The following is a 22,051-nucleotide window of genomic DNA, read 5'->3' on the forward strand; positions in this document are numbered from 1 at the left end:
TTAATATATTCCATTTCTGCTAATAGATTCCCCTAAATGCTAGACACTGTTCCTTTAAGACGGAAGCAGAAGACTACAAGTTTGAAAATGAAAACAATGTGGAGGTATAAAGAAGTGAGTTCACCAGAACGCTGTAGACCGCTGCTCATCTCTGCTGCAGGCTGGAGGCTCCAGGACACATTATCCACTACTAGCATAACAAACCACAACCTACAACTGAACGTTGACGGTCAAGTTGCATTGTGGGTAATGTAGGTGCTAAATCTGTGGAGTTTTCATTAGACGACGATCTGAGAGGAGTTACAAACCACACGAGACTCGCTGCTTCTTTTAAAAGCTTTTATTCTGGCCAATCACATAAAGATACATCTCAACGTCAGTAGTAGAGGAACAACTTCCTCCTAAAATGCTAATTAAAATCCCTGATTAAAAAAAAAAGAAAGAAAAATGATAACTTGTATGTTTTAAAAAGGGCAGTACCGTTACAATCCCCTGATCCCTGATCATGCACACCCATCATCACACAACCTATCAAATCTCCAATCTGTCCCACACACACTCGGCAGGAAATCGTATAAATTCTTGAGATCAGTGCATTTCGTCTCTACACAACATCTATTGCTAAATACGGTTTGATTGCAAAGCAACAGAAAACGTGTGCTCAGATTTTTCTCTCCAATAACTTGGATTATTAGCGTTGCACTTGTGGTCGTTAGTGGAGGACGGCTCACTTGGCCTTGGCGAAGCCCACCCTGTTGTTGTCCCGATCAAAGACGGTGTAGTAGGGGCCGATGAACACGTCTCCCAGAATCCACAGGGGCCCGGCGGGGGCGGGGATGTCCAGACCCATGAAGCCGCTCAGACACATCGTCTTTCCAGCCTGACTCACCTGGATAATGAAAAAGGAGAAAGACACACAGTCAGAGACGGAGCTGCTGATAAATACATGTGAATATTTAAATCGTTCCTCAGACAACAAACCGGCCTCGTCCAAGAGAAACAGAGCTGCTCTTGTTTAGTTGTTTATGACGTAACACAGACAGTCACAGTGTTGTATTGTTGCAGCAGGAGCTGATTCTCTGTCGCCTCCTGCTGGACACTAAACAACATCACCTGTCTGTCTCTCAGACGGACCGACTCACCTTGAGGATGTACTGCTCTCCGGTCAGAGAGTAGGCCTGGCCGCCCACGTTGAAGGTGATGACGGGCAGCGATGGGATCTTGTCACAGTTCACCATGTACTGAAACAACCACAATTCAACTCTTTAATACACAGCTCAATATTTTAACTACAAACTGACAAGACTGGAAAATAAAAAGGCATAAAGCTGCTTTTATTTTGTAGCAGATATTTGATTCAACTGTATTAAAAAGGACAGTAGGAGAAATGGAAAAACAAAAATAAAGTAAAAGTCCAGTGAAACCTGCTGCCAATTAGATGAAATCAAACACTGGAATTTTGAATCCGATCATCACAGTTTGATCAGGCTATCTTTATAGGAGTAGTCCATAAGAAGTATACATTTTTAAAAGTAATTTAAAATTATTATTTTTTTTTATTTATTTGTTTGCATTTCAGAAACCCAGAATGTAATTGGCTCTTAAATGCAATAAATGGGTTAGGTTTTGACAGACATTGTACGCAATTTAAGCGATAAAAATGTAGATTTAAAGCAACTTATTTTCTATCTGATTACTTAATGGAATAATATGTAGAATACTTAATTACTAAAATAATTGTTTAGAAAGCAGTAAGAAATGTCCTTCAGGATTTGCTTCAGCCCGAGGTCATGTCAAAAAAGAAAAGAAAAGGACTGATTCTTTAAGAGCAACATGATAACTGTATTTTATCTTCATCAGGGCGGTTACATGCAGTTAGTTTCTCTCACCTCTCCCTGGATGAGCGGAGTGGCTCCAATGGCCTTCTGCAGGGCTTTGACCTCCGCGGAGGGGCCGGTGATCAGAGACGTCCCGGTGTCCACGATGGCCTCACAGCCGCTCTTACACAGACTCAGCTGGCTGCCCACCGCCATCCTGTTACACACACATACATAGATATACAGTAAACACAGGTTTCATTATTCAGAGTACAACCATCACTGTGTCAAGGTGGTTTGGAAATGACCCACTAAAGCAAGCATGTAATTAAGGGTGTAACAATTATTTATTATTTTATTAAATAGTGATTGCTTTTAAATTAACCAAAAATGTATTGTTTTTTTGGTTTCTATTTTTTTTTATAAAAGGATACCTTATTATAAAGTGGTAACGACCGGGTTATTGTAATGTTGGATTTACAGGATTTTTTTCATTAATTTGATGAAGTATTTTTTAATTTGTCGGGTTTTTAATTCACTTGATTAGTTTCCCATCTGTGTGATTATAAATTGAATTTTCAGGAAATTTACAGTATATATATGAAGAGAAACTTTATCTACTGAATACTAAAACAGCTGAGAGGATGTTTTTATGTGGACTGTATTTTTGAGCATGTTAAAATATATGTTAAATAACTACTTTTATGGATAAATCTATGGTAACTGTATGGTTGACTTTCGAGGGAATAATAAAGTTTGAAGGATTTGTTGAGTCTTGGGATCGCCTCGCTGGGAAATACATTTTTAATCACAGTTTCCCAGAGCTCGAGGTGATGCCTCCAAACGACTTGTTTTGTCTGACAAACAGTCAAAAAATATTCAATCTACAATTATATAAAAACAAAGAAATACAGAAAAGCAGAAAAGCCTCACATTTGAGAAGATGGAAACAGCTAATGTCTCACTTTAATGAGAATGTTTTTTTATACATTTCCTGTCAAATGATTTTTACTTAATCTTTAATCTCTTCAAAGTATTTTGTTTTTTTACACTTCTGCTTGTTCCTTTGTGTTTTTGTGTTGCTGGCTGCTGTTGTGCGCTTTAAGTTTAAATCATCACCAGTCAGAGAAACAATAACCTACTGTATTAGAGTGATGATAATATAATAATGTGTGTGTTAATGTTGGAGGACTCACCCGTCCATGTGGATCTGCCAGTAGGCCTGGCGGCTGATGTTGACGTAGTTGAAGTCTCCGGTGTAGTATTTGGGGTCGGTTCCTCCCAGCAGCAGCTCACCGCCGGGCTGCGTGTCCGGGTTCCTGATGAGAGAGACGACAGGAAGTCAAATTTAGTCGCCATACACGGAAAAATATCAGCATCAACTTTTGAGGTTAAAATGTTGTTTTATCCAAACGACAAAAAAAGTATTTCTCATTTAATGTTTGTGTCCAACATTTATTCCATCAACATCAGATTCCAACAAAACATTGTTGTTCCTGCCGGTTGATGAGAGAGTGAACTATACAGGAAGGCTGCGGCCTGTAAAACTAAAACTAGGAGCTAAAAGACGCTAAAACGCTCCACGGAGTTGGAGAGTCAGTGATATTTCTCAAATTTCCAGACTCCTCGGTAGATTACGGTAGGTTTAGTAGACGATATTTGACATCCGAGTACAAACGGCTAGTTGTTTATTATAATAAATTGTTTTAAAATCCAACTATTAACATGTATGTAACAAACTGACTATGTAACCTAGGATATGTTACCAAATAATTGCCAAAAGATTGTAGCTTGGTTACTCATACAAATCAATTAACACCAAACCCAGACGAGTTCAATGCGCAGCATTTTATTCAAGCTGCAATGTTATTCAATTTATGTCATGTAAATTTAAATAACTGTATATATTCAGCCCCCACAGTAACAGAAATGATGTTAATGTACAATTCACTATGGAACTAGAAAAGACAACTAAAGTTCATTGACTTTGCGTCACACGTCATTCTTCTCGCCTTGTCTCCGACGACATCAAGCGCTCTCTGGCCTGTAGTGGTACCACAGTGGTAAACACTTTGTTGGCTGCACTGGCGGCTTAAAACGCCACGAGAAACACTGCTTGTAAGATCAATCTATTTTTAGAAATTTTATATTTTACAGAACAGAATAGGGGCAATATCCAGGAAACAATATTTTTTCCATATTTATCCTGACCCAGATATTCCGAAAAAGTAAATTCCATACTGTGTAGGAACCCTGTTATAGTGAAGTTCAACTATTGTTAACATAAATCCCTCATACAGAAATGCAAACTAATCAAACAAAGAATATTTGAGGACAAAGATAGTTGCAATATGTTCTCGACTGTCACTGAATGTTATGACCACGTTTGTGAGAATGATCCATCTGACCATCATCCTTATTTACAGTACTACTGATATCAGAGGCCCTGTTACCGTTAAACCAAAGACACCTGCTTGTACACACTAGCTAACATCAGCTGTGGTCAGTCAAAGTGCAGCTGTAAAGTGTGTTTCTGTCTTCGGCTTTTACAGCAGCATGAGGAGAATAATGCAGCTTTTAAACTGAAAAGTATTTAAACATAACAGAAATTGTCTCCCTGTATCTGCCTGCTTTTGGACCAATTCTTGGAACAAGTTTGGCACGGATTGGATATAAAATTACATTCTCTAGTATAATACAGGTCACATTTTGTAAAGTACAGTGGAAACACAAGAGAGAACCTTCTAGCAACAAGGTTAAAGTTTCAGCTAAAGGAAATCCCAGGTTACAGGTTAAGTTCCAGCAGTGGAAAAGGGGCTTAATGTGAACCCGGTATACTGTACATCCTACAGGAAAACAGGCTTTAACACAGCCTTTAATGCCAGGATCAGACGACACGATATTTTTGACGGTTACGATGGTCACTATGTCAGATTAGACGATTAGAGGATACACACTTATCCGCCACCGCCGTCTTAATATATATGGGCTTACCGGGGCTCAAGCTCCCGGGCCCGACCATGTAAAGGGGCCCACGAGGATCCAGGGGAAAACAGTCAAAATAGAATTCACAGGGAGAAGCGAAAGCGTGCGTGCAACGGGATGCTCCATGAGCAAAGACGCAACGGCGGTGGTGTTTTTTTACGCCGACACAACCTAGATTGAATATCCTACTGTGAGGAAGGTCTGATGGCATCATCGTGCATAATAAGTAGCCATGTGCTTCTGTTTACAGCTGCGTGCGTCCGTGCTCAGCCGGTCAAATTCACGGCCGTGACGGAACACGTTGTGGAAAGCAAAAAAAAAATCAAACATGCTAGACTTTCTGTCGGGACGTCGTGAGGTGTCCCAGAAGCGGCATCGGTTGTTGTGTACTATGACACACTTCATGAGATAAAACGATCGATTGTTGCACACGACACTAATATATCGTTCCCGTTCCGAGTCGACACCCTTCGACAGCCGTCTGTAGTCAGGCTGATATGGTGTAGTGTGAACCGGACATAACACAGCCTGGACTGAGACTGAGCAGCAGGTACTACAGGTTCTACTGGCTCTATATTTAAAAGTTGATAACATGCTACAACCGTTGGGTTTCCCCACCTGTTCAGGTAGAAGGAGAAGACGTTCTGGTCCACCTTCTTCTGGCTCATGATGTTGTCAAAGACCGGAGCGACCCCGTCCACGGAGATGCGTGGGTAGGCCATGCCGAGGATCCCGTCAAACTTGGCTGCGATGAAGGCCACGCCGGGCTGCTTGATGGCTTCACCGAACAGCTGCTTCTCCACCGAGAGGTCTCCGATCTAAAAAAAGATGAAACCCACAAAGTTAGTCACGTAAAAAACTCCACTGAAGCTCCAGTTTGCTGTGATGCCAACGAGTGTGTGTGTGTGAGATGAGCTTACAGTGCACGTGTCCTGACTGAGGTAGCCCGACAGACTGCCACTTCCATACTGGATGGCGAAGGCTGTGCCGTTCTTCACGTACGTGCTGGACTTGGCAGAATTATATTTGTGGTGAAGCACTGTGAAAATAATAGAAAGATGTTATATTCAAAGCTTCACCACTTGAGCTAGACTATACCTGGTACTGGTAGTTTATTTAGTGACGACTTACAGCAGGCGATGTCTAAGATGGAGCAGTGAACGGAGGGCACCCACAGGTTGGAGGAGCCGGTGTCAAACACCACGGTGAAGGGCTGAGGAGGGGTACCCAGACCAATCTCCCCGTAATACTGGGCCTGGACAAAGAAAAAACAGAACATGTTGATGATCAATAACAAGCTTGAGGAGATTTACTGGCTGAGAGAGAGAGAACACATAATCCTGCTGATCTTGTTTTGTTTTCAGGAAAAGAGATTATGATAATCCATCACATAGAGAACCGGTCGTTTCTACCAAACACTAGAAAGACTGAGCAGAGCTCTGTTCTCAGCCAACGGGTTGTTATCAGGCTAATGTTTATTCTCCCTCTAGATAATGTGGTGCTTTTTTTCCCCTCAAGTACATTTGAGGTTTTTTTTGTAAACACATTACTAAACAGCTCAGCACAACATTTGTCTGCACAATCAGCACGATTAGTAGACTAGTTCACAGATAAACATTACAAATGTGTCCCAGTTTCCTTTTTCAGCTGACAGGAACATGAACATAATACAATAATACATTTTATTTGATGGCGCCTTTCAGGACACTCAAGAACACCTAAAGATAAAATAGCCTTAATAATCGAACAGATAAAAACAGCCAGACGCGACGAAAACACCAGCAGAGCAAACATAACGAGAGACATTTAGACAGACACGTTTGAGGGGGAATAAAACAATAACAATGTTGAGGGAAAGAAACAGAATGATGGACACACTACAGTGAAGAGGCCACTTTGAACAGGTGAGTTTTGAGGATGAGATCGGGTCCCTAATCTGAAAGCACCCTTAGACTTTTCATTCCATACTAAGATGTATGTGAGATTTGTTAGTATGAAACCAATAGTACGTGAATAGCATACTATTTCTGGTGAAATATGACAGTATGCAGACACTGGACAGTCTATAATCAGCATTCATATGAGCGGCTGTGTGCTGATCATGTGATTACATGAACAATTTTCAGCAACATGAGTTCAGTTGTAGTTAATTTAATAATAAGTTTTATTGTTCAAATGACAAACTCCCATTTTAATGGCAAATTAAAAGTCACATGTTCTGGCTCCACTGGTGTTTAATAGTCAGACACTTTTAGTTGAGTTTATTTCTTTTTGCTCAGCGCATCTCAGATGACATTTTATTGTATATTTCCATAAAAAGGAAACTTCATTATGAAACTTTAGTTGTGATAAATGCACCAACAGATCACTGCAAAAATGCATAATATTAAAGTATATTTGTCTAATTACTGGTCAAAATATCTCATAATACTTAATAGAAGACACAGTCAATTAACAAGTAGCATTTTAGTGACTTGTTTATAGAAAATGCATCTTGAATATCTTATTAAAATACAACTTTTGAGCATTACAGGCTTGTGACACACAACGCTTCCTATTACAAGTGAAATAGAGCTCAAAATGAGTTTCCACCACTAATTTCAAGATCTCTTTAAATCTTAAAAAGGCCTAAATATTACATTTTATTTCAAGAAATCTTACCAAGAAAATTTTCACTTGTTCCATTGCTAGTTTTTTTTTTTACTTATTACAAGCAAAAACTCATTTTTGAAGTGACCTTTTTTCATAAAATCATAAATTATATCAACACTACTTCATTATAAATCAATTAAATGCTATTTAAAAGTGACCTCATATATGGGGTTCACCCTAAAACGTCTCATCGGTCATGATCCAGCTAACTGTCATTAAGCTAGTAGGAGCGAGGTACAGGTCTAATGATTAAAACAACCATCAGGTCTGATCTGACAAAGATCAGTTAATATTGTTTGTTCTATTCTCGCTGCTGATTACGCCTCACAGCTGTTGGTGTCAGCGAATGTTAGGAGGACGCAGGTCAAATAGTTACCGAGTCATGTCAGTAAATCACTAGTTCTTGTTTCACAATTACAACGTGACAAAACAAATGATTAGACAATTCAGGACTTCTGTTTCATGTGACTGAAAGTCAAAACCTTCAGACCGTAAATAGTTTAGTCATCCCGACCGCAAAGTACTTCCTCTTTTTCTGAGCAACATTTTAAAGCTGCCTGATTTATTCTGTGATTGAGGTTGGTTTGCACAAATTACAGAAAATAAAACTCTAATACAACTTCACTCTAGTGGTATCTAGAGATTTAGATAGTGTCAATTAATTCATGGCTACATTTATTTTTAATATATTTTTGCTTCATCTAACGACATATCTATTTATTGAGGCATTTATTTATTCATTCACTTATTTTTATTTTGGCAGGTTCTGTCCTCCATACACTTTTTTTTTTAGATAAACACAAACATTTTGATATGGACTTTTATGGATTATATTGTATGGACTTTTATGGATTATATTTAAGGAATTGTGACCAAGATATATACTGTATGAGTGGGACATTTTACAGTAAAAATGAACTTGTCAGTGTTCTCTGATCATTTCTAAATTTATTTGGCATTTCTATTTCTGCAGTCTTATTGGTCAACAGATATACTGATATCTGTGATAAGCCGATACTGATCGATATAGTCAGTATAGATCCAGTCACTAATTAATAATTTTATGTAAAACAACAAAAATTGGCAAACTTGAAGCACAATAGGTAGAAAGATGATCATCAGAGGATTTATACTCTTCTCCTCTTATAATCTTGAAAGGCTGACTGATGTAATTACTGAAAATAAAAAAAGCGATCGCCTAATTGAGTAAAACCGAGAGCAAACAAACTTCCTGTCAGCTGACGAGAGTTAAGAAGCTTACAGATCAACAGTGAGTCAGCTGTCATGTGGTCAACGTTCCCTCTTCTCTCATTCTCAGTTTCATCACTTAAAAGCTGACATTACTTTACAGCAGAATGAATCAGCGTTCTAAGACGCTGCGTCTGCAGAGGATTTTCTGGTCTCGACAGGCAAAGTCTAATTTTCCATTCAGCTGCGAGGATTTACAGAAAAAAGGGCAGAGGAGGAGGCGGAGGAGGTCAACAACACAAGAGGACCTTTGTTGTGGCTCCCCCCCCAGATTGGCTTTTTAGCTTGTGAGCGCTGCATTAGGGGAAAGGGAAGACTTTAAGGGTCCACAGGTCAGTGGTTCGGAGAGTGGGATGCTTACGTCAAGGTAGTTCTTCAGGGTTTCTGGAGTGGGCTCGTTACTGGAGGGGAAGCCAAAGTTGTACTTAAGGGAGTGCTTGTCGGCCAGAAGCTCCTCCGCTCTTCTCCCCGAGTCGGTCAGCTCGCGTCTGATGGAACGGAATTTCTTTAAAGGAATTCTGAATGGGAAGAAACGGAAAAAATAGGTGATTTAGAGCCTGGTTTAATAATATAATGAAGTAAAAATGCAGTGGAAATTAAGTTAATTTATCAGGCTACTTCCTGTTTGAAACACAAACACAACTGGTGGACCTGCAGATAAGATTCGACCCACATACTTCATCCTTATCTGCACAGCGTATCAGTCAGAGTGCAGGAAATAGAATAAGTATTATACATAATGTGCAGAAATGCCTGTGACCAAAACACGCCCCCATTAAGTCAATATTTTAACACACAATCAGTTGAGAGTTTATTAGGTACAACATGCTAAAACTAATGCCGCCTAATAAAAAATAAAGAACAGTCCTGCTACATACGGCTGCAACCAACAATTATTTTCATTATTTTCATGATTAATCGATTAGTTGTTTGGTCTATAAAAGCCCAAGATGACTTCCTCAAATGTCTTGTTTTGTAAAAGATATTCAGTTTATTGTCATAGAGGAGTAAAGAAACCGGAAAATGTTCATATTTAAGAAGCTGCAATCAGAGAATTTTTACTCTTTACTCTGATTAATCGATTATCAAAATAGTTGGAGATTAACTTAATAGCAACTAATCGATTAATTGACTGTATTGCGTTATACAGAGAGGCGTTAATGTTTTCTATCCTACCCTCACAGATATAAATGGGGTGGATAAAAATAATATGAGCACCTGTCAGCCAGTCAGTCAGTCTCCAAAATGATCATAAAGTTGAATAAACAGCTCTCTAAAACAGCTCCAACAGAAACTGAACATTATAAAATGCATACAGGGGAGATTTTTTGCAGGACTGTTTGACAGTCTGCTCCTATTTTTATGCTTCCTTCTATTTAAATGGTTCATATTTTGGTACACTTTGTTTAGCTCTTTTTTTACTGTGGTAGCTGATGCATCTTGTTTTTTGCACTATCCCCTTTGCTGCTGTACACTGCAAATTTCCCCACTGCAGGACTAATAAAGGAATATCTTATCATATATATAAATCAACCTGTTACATTAATCATCCCCAATTTATTCCAGCACCTTTTGCCTTCTAGTAAATATCAGTTTATAATCTCTACACAGCAGTTGAATGTTTAACCTTTGTCCAGCTTTGTTGTCCTTGTTTACAACTGTATGTCTATTTCTGTGTAACCTTAAGTACTCTACAATAAAGCTGATTCTGACACATATAAACAGGTTAAATCCACACTCAAACTGGAGATACAGCACCAGTATGATGAACTGGTTTCTAGAAACAGCTTGATGTCACAAGATCAGCAATGTACAATAAATAGATGTAATATGTACAGTCTATAAAATGGTATATGGGATGTAGTGTAAAGTAAGTTAAATGTAATATAGTTTTATATAAAAACAACCTGTTACATTAATCATCCCATATTTAATCCAACACCCTTTGCACTATTGCCTTATATTGCCTTAGTAAATGTCATTGTTTATAATCTCCCCACAGCAGTTAAATGTTTAACCTTTGTCCAGCTTTGTTGTCCTTGTTTACAGCTGCATGTCTATTTCTGTGTAACGTTGAGTACACTACAATAAAGCTGATTCTAATACACATCTGCAGGACAAATAATAATGCACTATACTAATTTTTAACAGTCTCTTCTGCACTGTATTCACTTTTTTAATAGTTGTGTATCACAGCTGTTACCCTGCACTATATTCAGCTTTAACAGTTTTCTTCATCTCCTTGTATTTTTTGTATTTGATATATTTTTTTGTACTTTGTCTTTTGCACTACTAACTTTTTTACTGCCTTTTTACTAACATGTTTTGCACTATGGAACTATGATGCTGGAAACTTGAATTTCCCTCAGGATCAATAAAGTTACTATCAATCCATCCATCTATCCATCTATCCATCTATCTATCTATCAATATATCAATCTATCTATCTATCTATCTAGACTTCTGTCTATCTACCTATCTATCAATAAACAGGTTAAATCCACACTCAAACTGGAGATACAGCACCAGTATGATGAACTGGCTTCTAGAAACAGCTCTATGATCAGCTTATAGAAGAGTGGTGGAATCACAGCAGCTAGAAATAAACATGTTTATGTCTCAAGATCAGCTGTTGTCCTCTCTGCTACAGACCAGAGAACAGCCAGCTACATGGAGCTGTTAAATGGAGCTAAAGTATCTGTTGTAACACCTTCTTCTTCTACATTTACAGGTTTAAAATGAGCAACAGGACTGTTTTCTGTCATAAAGTGTTAGTAGCTATTGGGTAACATTGTGTAAGTAGCATGCTAGCTAGCATTAGCTCACATAAACCGTGTTAAATGATCTCACTTTAATATTAATGTGTATTATTATTGTTCTTACCGGATTAGAGCATCACTGGTCAGAGCTACAGCCGCCAACACACACAGCAGAAGAGACCTCATGTTGTAACAGTGGAGGAGGAATCAGAGTACAGAGAATGACTGAGCAGCTTCTCTTCTCTCTTCAGTGTTGACTAACTGCAGACTCTGATCAGCTGACTGAGGAGAGGCTCCGTCACGTGAGGATGGGTCAGCTCAGGAGTGACGTCACTTCCGGACCGGAAGTACTGACCGATTCTGACTTTTGACATTATTAATATTTTTTAGGGAAATAATTAAAACTCATCTATTTCTGATTAATTGATAATTATTAATAATTTTTAATTAATTAAAATTCTTATGGGTAAATCTTTTTATTGTAGAAAGTGGAAAAAATAGTACGCGTTCCTTTGTTTGGCTTATTGAACAGGCTGATTTGCACATGTTGAATTTTGCACATTACTAATTTACTCACTTATTATTATTATTTTTAACTTTCATCACAAACAGACAAAAAAAAAAAAAAGTAACATCTACAGACAGACTTACAAACATACCAACCCCAAATACAGAATAATAATACAAAAATAATTAAAAAAATAATAATAAATAAAGAAAAAAAGAAAAAAAGAAGTAAAATAAACAAAATAAATTAAGTAATACAAAAAAAAAAGACAACCACCACAGGATAGCCAGACTAGACAGACAAAGATACAATCACATTTCCGCCTATGTCCTATCAGGGAAAGAACAGTAAAGAAAAGCCAAACTGGATGTCACGCAGCAGGGACTTCAGCTAACAGTCGGGGGAGTCGAGGTGTCTAATAATTGGGCCCCAAATACACTCAAATTTCTCTTGAGAACCATTTGTGTTGCTTCGAAGCCTCTCGAGGTGTATCCCTGAAACTAGTTCCCTCAGCCATCTAGGAAACAAGGAGCGCTGGTGGCCTTCCGTTCTTTTAGAGTTATTCTCTTAGCTACTACCAGACCAGTCATCAGGGTCTGCTGTACAGTGCATGGTAATGCAAGAGAAGCTTCGGAGCAACACTCAATTATTTGTAATTTAAAAATAAAACATTGTAACTTGCACACTTTGCTAAAGTATATAGTGGGTTAATCTATGATTAGATTTTAAATTCTTTATATTCGTTGAAGTAGTCCGGTATATTTACAGCGTATATCAATATTCTTTATTTTGTGTATTCTATGGATATATTTCTATAGTGTTGATATGTACATTTGTTGCTGTAACACAATAATTTCAAATCTATCTAATAAATGGTTGGAGTCACACCAGTAAATAAAATATGTCTGATAATGACAAAGACTGAACAGCTGGTGGCATCGTCGTCCCACAGATCAGAGAACATCATCATCCAGGATTCTCCCTCAGTCTACTAATCATATTCAAACCTTTCTCTCATAAAACACCACGGGGGGAAACTCTGAGTTAATAAAATATCACAATTACAGACAGGCTCTTTCTTCCTCTGTAACGTATCTACATTATATTATACTGACAGTGAACATCTACAATAACGGGATATCTAACAGCATGAAGTCTGACAGCACGACTGCTTGAACGAGGTAAATTTTATTAAAAGGAAATGAAAACTTACTATAAAACACTAATATAATAAAAGATTAAAGACCTTAAACCCCCCCAGTGATATCCTTTAATAAATATTGTGCCCCATCCTCCATCTCCTGACCTCCTTTGATGAAATCTGCAGAGTGGATTTTGGAATTAATGGAGAAGCTGAAGATGATGAACTGTAATTTGACCAAAGCTACGACCGTAGCTTTGGTCTCCAGGGCCGGAGTCTCTGCTGTACTCTGCTCCTCTGCTCCTCTGCTCCTCTGCCTGCCTTCACTCACACACCGCGCTCGTTCTCGCTCTTTCGCTCCACTCTCACGTGCATGCGCGCACACTCCACACTGAAGAGTTAGTTTAGCTCTGAGAATATCTAGTGAATGTTCAGTGGATGTTTGTGCAGAAATAACTGCTGCAGCTCCTCTAGACCAACAGACGTTTTCCGTGTCTTGTGAAGCTCCGCAGAGAGAAACGTTATCGTCTCCGACCAAAACTCCGGTGTCTCCCCTGTTCCCTCCGGCCGCGGTCGGGAGGCTGAGGCAGGAAAAGCCAACACTAGGATCAGCATTGATTCATGGAGAGACCTTGGTCTGGTCAGCTAACATTACTGCCAAGCAGCTGAAATATAGAGTGATATTGTGCTTTTAGCTGACGTGTGTCGCCTCACTGTGTTGAGCGATGCTCGTTCATGTCTATGTAGAACGAGCACAAGCGCGAGCAACAGGACGCTGACTTTAGTTGACTTAACGGACACAGGTGTCGCTGTTAACAAGCAAATTCTGATTCTTACAAACAGTCCCTTTAAGACACAATTTCCAATCACCACTGATGTTCTGGTAAGAACTGGAAAGTCCTCAAATGGTGCTTTATTAACTGCAACACACATATAATGCGAGCCACTCTGTATTAGACGGATCAATAATGTGTGAATGTTTAGTCTCGTGGACTCACAGGATCTCTCAGTCCACAACCGTCTCTGAATACAAAGAACCCAGGATGGAGTTACATAAATATATCCAGCCAACGAGGACGTGGTGAATTATCACTGACTGCTACGGAGCATGACACACACCTTCTCCATCACATATAAATAACGGGAAATTAGCATTTGTGTTAAGAATTCACAATATAGCCCTTAGTCAATAAATAAATGAGAAACACAGACTGTATATATACAGACAATTAGAAAATAATTCAGCCCTGTTGAATCCTGGAAGTCTTGAGAAAACAAATAGGGACCAAGCGTTACCTTCATCTATTGATCAATTATTCAAAACTCTTCTTCTCAAGGCAGGAAATGTTTACCGCCGCCTCAGTTCATCAGTTTGACGAGCTTTGAGGTTATCTGTAAAGCCCCACAAGTCTTAAAAGAGCAGAAGGCAAACAACTAATCTGGTAATTAAAAGACAATCAAAAATATTGAATGTGCATATGGAGGAGGAGGAGTGGATTAGTTTAGTTTAGCACAAAGACTGGAAGCACTGGGAAACGCTAGCCTTGATCTATCCATAGTTAAACCATAAATTGAAATTTTTAAAGAGGACCTACTATGCCTTTATGCTTTTTCTCTTTACTTTAGTGTATTATAGTTTTTTGTGCATGTAAAAGTTCTGTAAAGTTATAAGTCCAGGCCAAAGGGAGTTACTCTCCCCCACAGAAACACTGCTCCTGAACTGCCTGAAACGCCTTGTTGAAGTCCCGCCTTTTTTTCCGTAACGTGGTGATGTCACCAAGTAATACATTTGCATACTTGAATCCAAAAAGTTTGGTTCGGTTGACCGATCACAACAAAGTGGACTTTCAACAGAGGGTGAAAAGAGGTGCAGCAGCACAGCCAGTATGAGGAAAGTAAAGCGTTTTTTGAACATCATGTAAAAATCATGTAAACAAACTTTAGTTGAAGCCAGGCTAGCTATACTTCCAGTGTTTATGCTAAGCTAATCTCCTCTCCTCTAGCTCACACAGACATAATGCTGCCTTCAAATGGAACTCGTGAGCTCATGGTTACGACATGGGAAGTCAAGTAAATGATAAGCTTGGCGTTCAAGTGGTTAACAAGCTACTGTCGGCGTCTAGAAGCCACCAAGGCTAACATTTTAACAAGCTAGTGAGCGGGTAACGTGACGCAGGAAATGCAAAGGCACATGACGGAGGAAAAAGATGAGGTCATTAGGAATATCAATATTTTACTCAAACATATTAAAAAATTATCGCAGGTTCAAATCCGGCTCGGGGTCCTGCTGTGTGGAGTTTGCATGTTTTCAAAGTGTTGGCGTGGTGACAGCCAATCAGAGAGCCTGTTACATCCCATGAGTCTAATTTGCATTGTTTTAGCTCATTTTACTATAGCAAGGCCAAAAGTGTCACGGAAAGCAAATCCAATAGCTAATATGTTAAGCAGGGAAATGCTAATGCAAACAGGAAAAGAAGTTGCCCGTTTAAATGCCTGATTAAAACCTGTATTCTTAATTACATTTTTGAATGCAGTTATTTATTTCTCTTTTTAAACTGCGTTTTCAAATAGATTTTTTAAATTCCATTATTTATTTATTGATGAATTATTAATGTATTTTTAATTTATCGGCTGTTTATGGTGTTTTTGTAAATCCATTTTTAATTGGAACTATTCATCGATGGATTAATATTTAATTTGTAAATTCTTTTTAAGAATTCTTCTTTTTACTGTCCATTAAAATGTCAAACCATTAATTACTTTGTAATTGAGTTAATTTATTCATAGATTAATAAATGAAGTTGTAAACAAATGTATTAATGCCTATTTTTATTGTACAATCAACTAAATACTTTATCACTATTTCTGTGAAAGCAAATATTTCCCAAAATGTCAACTTAATACTTTCAGGCGACACCAATGACCACAGCAGTTAGGAATGAAACAAACCAAAAAATACGTGTGGAAAAAAGCAAAAGAGAGTGATATCGATTTCCTCATCTAACTCTCTGCAAAAGAGGCAATTCAGTGTATCACTGAACCAAATCAAATCGATAAATATAACAAAAATGTCCCGAAACGGAACTGCAAAACCAATTAATTTCAGGTTAAGGGGGGATTTTAACATCTCCAGATAAAGAATAAACATATTAATGTATTTATTATCTTATTAGCTTTTTAGTATCCCAAAGGGTCCACATTGCAAATTTAATCTAATTTTATCACACACTCCTAAAACGAATTGTTATCAGGTGGCTAGTAATCCTGCAGACACTGAAGGCTACCTGTGATTTCTTCTTCTGGCTGAGAGGATCAGATAATATCAATAGTTATAACACAATAGAGAGCTTCCATCTCTAACTACACGAGGGAACTCGACATGTACAGAGCTACAGTATATTCCTGCTATTACCACCATTATTCTTATAATCCAGTATGACTCAGGCGCATTAAAAATATGGAAATGTAACCTTCTGACTCAGTGAGGGTTTACAGTATGCATCACACGGAGGTGCTGACTGAGTTCATGCCAGCAGAGTCACACGATTCATTAGAAATCAACCCTGCGTTTAGAAACCACTGAGTCATGTTTAAGGAGCAACAGATAACACAGTTGGATCGGAGCCTCGTCTGCTGCGGTATCGTGCAGTGACATCCTGTGTTTCGACTAATTCACCTCCACAAACTGCTGCCTGGAAAATGTTTTCACAATCCCTCCAGCAGGCTTTTAATAATTATACATTCAGCTGTGTCTGCAGCTTTAGATAACATTTATAATTTACACCCATCACCCAGTGATGATGACTTTTCCTTTACAGGGGTTATCAATCCTGCAAAATATAAAAGTATTGTATAAATCAATTGTAAACAATAACTGTGATGCTCCGTAGTAGCAAACACACTGTTTTTCTTTAGCCATGTTAGCAGCAAAGCTTTAAAGGTCCCATATCGTGCTCATTTTCAGGTTTCGTACTTGTATTTTGTGTTTCTACTACAACATATTTACATGTTATAATGTTCAAAAAAATCTTTATTTTCCTCATACTGTCTGCTTGAATATACCTGTATTCACCCTGTGTCTGAAACGCTCCGTTTTAGTGCATTTCAATGGAATTGCAATGGAATTGCAATGGAATTGCGTTGCTAGGCAACAGTTTGGGTCCATGTTTCTTCCTGTCAGCTGATGTTATTCACATACACTGCAACAGGAAATAAACTGGGACACATTAAGAATGTTTATGTTTAAAACCATGTAATGGTCTAAATATTGTATATTTGTGACATCACAAATGGACAGAAATCCTAACAGCTTGTTTCAAACGCACAATATCTGAATACGGGCTGTGTGTATTTCTCTGTATATTGAGCGCTTTGATAGTTTAACAGTATTTATGCAGCACTTAAACCTGCTTTATAATATAAAAGACATGAAAATCTTACTTTTTACATTATGGGACCTTTAAAGTCCAGACTGGAATATCTCAACAACTATTGGATGAATTATCACGATTAAGTCAAAGTGACAATATGTTAAATAAAAGAAAATTAGATAATGTTAAATCTTTGAATCTTTTCAGTCAAAATAATGACATACTATGTCATGATTATGATATAATAAGTCTTTTTTTATTTATTTCCCCGAGTCAAAATGATGAGATCTTAAGTAAAAATCTTAACTGTCTAAGAATTATGATGCAAAATCAAAGTTAGGAGTAAAAAACTTTGACTTTTTAAGTAATTTCGGACATAATGTCAAATCTTTTAGATCAACCATATGAAATACTCATGTCATGATTATGAGATAATAAGTAAAAAAATAGTATTACTTATTATTAAGTTAAAGCTAAACAGATGGAAATGTCAGTCCATGGATTGTCATGAATTTGTAAGTTAAGTTTATGGTCCTCCGAGGATTAAGTCTCTATTAGTGATACCTTCACCTTTCACTGTGATTTTGTTTCAAATATGTTTTTTATTGAAAGCATTTGTACAAAAGAGGGAACTGATTCCATTTTTACATTATTTATAAAACTAGAATTACCGCTTTGCGGTTGTCTTCCACGTCTGTCTAATATGTCATTTCACAAAATCACTTCATCATTTCATCCTGTTGGACATTTGTGTGAAATTGTTATAATTACTTCCGCCAAGGCTGAAGGCCTAGGAAGGAATTAATTCATTTACAAACATCAAGGCATAGTAAAATAAACTCAATAACACAATAGTAGAGAAAATAAATTAAAGGGAAAAAATAAATAAATAAATAAATTAATAAATAAATAAATAAATAAATAAAAAGACTGCACTCTTCCATAGTAGAGGTCATAATAGAGGTCATCATCATATATGTTCAGTTCTTCAGAAGCTCTGAGGAGAGACTTCGCACATTTTCTGAGATGATTGTCCACAAGGTCCCTTTTGAAAACAAAAACATTTTCCTCCATTTGGATACATGTGTGTAAAATATCAAAGCACTAATGTCCTTCATGTTAATACCAAACACAGTATTTACTCTTGGGCAATAAATAGTCTCTGAGGAAGTGGGAATGTGACTGAAGAGGAGGGAAAAAGGAACAAACTGTGACAGATTGAGGTTTGAGAACTCGTTCAGGTTTCACTTCGGCTCTCGATTGAGCAAATTAATAGTTTCTAAAATAAAAAGTCAGGGCATCACCAAATTTACTACAATTCATCCTGAGAGTGAACATGAATGTCTGCAGCAAAAAATATATAAAACAACCTTAGTTATTGAGAAATTTCATTTAAAACCACAATGAAAAGTCACAATTGTCCAACACCAACACTTCTGAGTAAGTCAACATACAACCACAATCCTATAATACATGGCACCATTCCAGCCCGTTCACAATAAGAACGCCTTTCTTGATTTCAGTGTGTCATTTGTACACCATGTATCCTCTACTGACTGCAATGTAAACGCACAAATGCTACGGTAAGAGTTAGTGACGTGCAATAAAAACAGCACTTTGGGGAGGACTTTTAACCAGGAGACTCGTGTTCGAGACTGTTGCTGATGTTGCTGTTTTGTTTTATAAGTTACGTTAGTGACGATTGTCATGTTTTTTATTGACGTGTTTTCTGTAGTTGTGTTACGTTGTTTCCGTATGTGTTTTACTTAGTTTACTTGCTTATTTTAAGCCCAACCATGATGTTTTCCCTTACCCTTACTTAGTGGTTTTCTTGCCTAAGCCTAACTGCGGACGCTTACGTGTTGTACAAATGACACGCAAAAAGGCTAAAATGCGAACTCATGACACACGTGATATTTATACGCCTTCCTGTGAGACCGGGTCGACCATTCATATCTGGAAACAGTTAAAGTCCAGTCTCAAATTGAGAAACATGTCTCCAAACCGTCTTCCTTCAAATCTTCCACTTTAGATGGTGATTTCAGCCAACGGAGGAACGGAGGAATTAAACGCTGTGGCTGACCTACATCTGAAGGAGATCTTTTCCTCCTTCTAAGAGCTGCAGGAGAAATACACTTTGAATACTAATAATTTATTCAGATATCTTCAGGTTAGGGATTATAGGAAAACATACATGCACGACTACAACACTCCAGATAAACTCGATAAACGTCTGAATAGGAGGGCAGATACAGAGAAGATGATATCCTACATTTATAATGTTCTACAAAACATTAGCCTTCATCTGAGGTTTCCAGGGAGGATGAGCTGGGTCAACAAATCTCAGATGATATATGAGACGAAAAATTACAATATATTCATACTTGCTCTATAAATGCCTGATACAGTTTAAAATGCTGCACAGGTCAGAATCTAAACTGAATTAAATATTCTCAAATGTTTCTCCTCTTTGTGATGAATGAAATATTCAGCATCTTCTCCAATGTACTGAAAATCCCACTGGAGCCACAGTCAGAACTGATCATAGTGGGAATATCGGAGGCATTTAGTAAATCGACTGCTTCTCAACAACCCTTTGTCCCCTGTGGGCTCATAGTAGCAAAAAAAACCAAAAACACATTACACCTAGAGGGACTATTGCATGAGTGCCACACCCATCGACACACCCGCTTCCACTTCCCTCATCTGCTCGAGGCTTATTGAAAGAAGCGGGACAGTTTTGAGCTACGGGGTAGGATGACACATGCGCTGCGTAACTGGTTGTGTATTGCGATTGGCTCAATTTCGGCGAGTGCAGACCAGGTTTTTACTGCGCATGTGTTGTACCCCAAAGATATGACACGTTGATACGATACGATATGATACAACTTTATTGTCAGTTTGCACTGAAATTCATTTTGCATCCATAGGCAGCTCAGTTTGAGAAAAAATACACATACCATAGACATACTGTTACCATAGACAGGCAGACAAGTAAGACCCATCAGACAAAAAAACAAAACACATCACCATTATTCATACATGACCCATTACAACATTACCATCTGTCCTCTGGATTTTCTTTAGCAGCACATTAATTATTATTTAGCAACAAGATGGACTGATGGACAAAAGCGTTCTTTAGCCTGATGCGGTTAAATGTCGGGACTCTGAATCTCCTCTTGGAGGGCAGAAGTTGACATTCCCCATTTAAAACATGTAAGGGATCAGAAGAGATGCTGTTGGCAAGTCTGAGCATGCTCTTGTTGTGAGCTGCTTGAAAGGAGGCTGCCACAGGTTGGACAATGATCTTCGCGCAGATTTTGATTTGAAGTTTAGTTTTAAGTTTTACAGATATACTACTGAGTCAGGCTGTGCTGCAGTACAACAGGACACTCTGAATCACTGAACTGAAAAATAGAAAAATAATCTGGCTACTGGCTCCAAATGATGACGTGTGACATCTCCTCTTTTCACCATCCTTGCAATCTGCTCTGCAATTACCTGGCCTTCACCGCCCACCTCCTCACCTGCATCTCTAATCGTTCACTAACTACATACCACTTCCTTTGTTCGTTCCTGTGTCGGTTCATCGTTGTTATGCAGCTCCTTGTTGTCTGCCTGTTACCTGTTAATCCTGCCAGCCTGTTATCTGTCTGCCAGACCCGCTGCCATTTGGACTTTGATCATTGTAAGCCTTTTTGAAAATAAATCACTGAATTCGTCCTGCTGCTTCCTCGTCTGGGCGGCATTACCAAAACTGTGACACAATCAAAATCACACTGACATTTTTAATAATAACAAAAAGTCCAGCCGTGGAACATAACCTTACTTAACAGTGTGTTGGGTTGTTTACTCCGTATATTTAGATAAGGACGGTAATTTAAAAAAATCATTTTAAAGTTGTTTATTCAGCTTTTAATGAACCCCATTTCTCATAAGCCATAAGCATATACAGACCTGTCTGCATTAACAACAGGGCACTGAGTACACAAAACTGTCATGAATGAAAAATTGGTTTAAATATGTTGTCAATTATGTGACACCTAAAGGAAAAGGACGTACTTAATCATCATGACAAAGCTTAAAGCTGTGTCATACAGCATGAGGTAGACTGGCAGCAACAAAACAGTTCTGACAATCAGCATTTTGATGTGAATTTTTAAAAGCAGCACGAGTCGACAGAGCTGCAAACAGCGAATCACATGAGCTCAAACTGCAAGAGCAGGAAAAAAAAGTACTGTATGTGCTGAACGGTCGAGAGAATCATGAGAACATCTGGCAAACAAAGAGGAACAAAGAGGAACACGGGTCACAAGATGAAACTAACTAACAGGCAGTATAAATAATAGTGAGTCGACAAAAGCTGATTGCAGCAGTGAATTACTCAGCAACCATCAGATCTCCTGATCTGAAGATCAACTGGACCAGAGTCCCTCTGCTGGCTGCTCCGTGTGCCCTCAAAAATAAAATAAAAATATATTCAATTTCTTACAACCCCCCACTCCTCTTATTTTATTTTTTTTATTTATTTTTTTATTTATTATTTACTTATATTTCTTCCTTATTTT

At 38.1% G+C, this 22,051-nt stretch overlaps 1 protein-coding gene across 1 annotated transcript; it reads right to left on the reverse strand.

Moving 5' to 3' along the window:
• Positions 1-325: 325 nt before the first annotated feature.
• ctsd (cathepsin D) lies at positions 326-11,752 on the reverse strand. Its single transcript, XM_037749323.1, has 9 exons — positions 11,586-11,752; positions 9,064-9,220; positions 5,934-6,057; positions 5,723-5,841; positions 5,421-5,620; positions 3,014-3,136; positions 1,890-2,034; positions 1,143-1,241; positions 326-889 (listed from the first exon to the last, which is right to left on the reverse strand). Exons 1-9 carry the CDS (start codon positions 11,645-11,647, stop codon positions 728-730), a joined length of 1,191 nt encoding a protein of 396 aa, XP_037605251.1. The 5' UTR covers positions 11,648-11,752; the 3' UTR covers positions 326-727.
• Between the last annotated feature and the right edge of the window lie 10,299 nt (positions 11,753-22,051).

Source organism: Sebastes umbrosus, chromosome 2, assembly GCF_015220745.1.
Source record: "Sebastes umbrosus isolate fSebUmb1 chromosome 2, fSebUmb1.pri, whole genome shotgun sequence".
In the NCBI taxonomy this organism is placed as follows: domain Eukaryota; kingdom Metazoa; phylum Chordata; class Actinopteri; order Perciformes; family Sebastidae; genus Sebastes; species Sebastes umbrosus.

Excerpts from the sequence above, each read along its gene's own strand:
- ctsd (XM_037749323.1), bottom strand. The coding sequence starts at position 11,647 with ATGAGGTCTCTTCTGCTGTGTGTGTTGGCGGCTGTAGCTCTGACCAGT. Across the intron at positions 6,058-9,063 it reads CCCTGAAGAACTACCTTGAC|GCCCAGTATTACGGGGAGAT; the intron begins GTAAGCATCCCA and ends TTCTTTGTCCAG. Across the intron at positions 5,842-5,933 it reads CATCTTAGACATCGCCTGCT|TGCTTCACCACAAATATAAT; the intron begins GTAAGTCGTCAC and ends TTATTTTCACAG.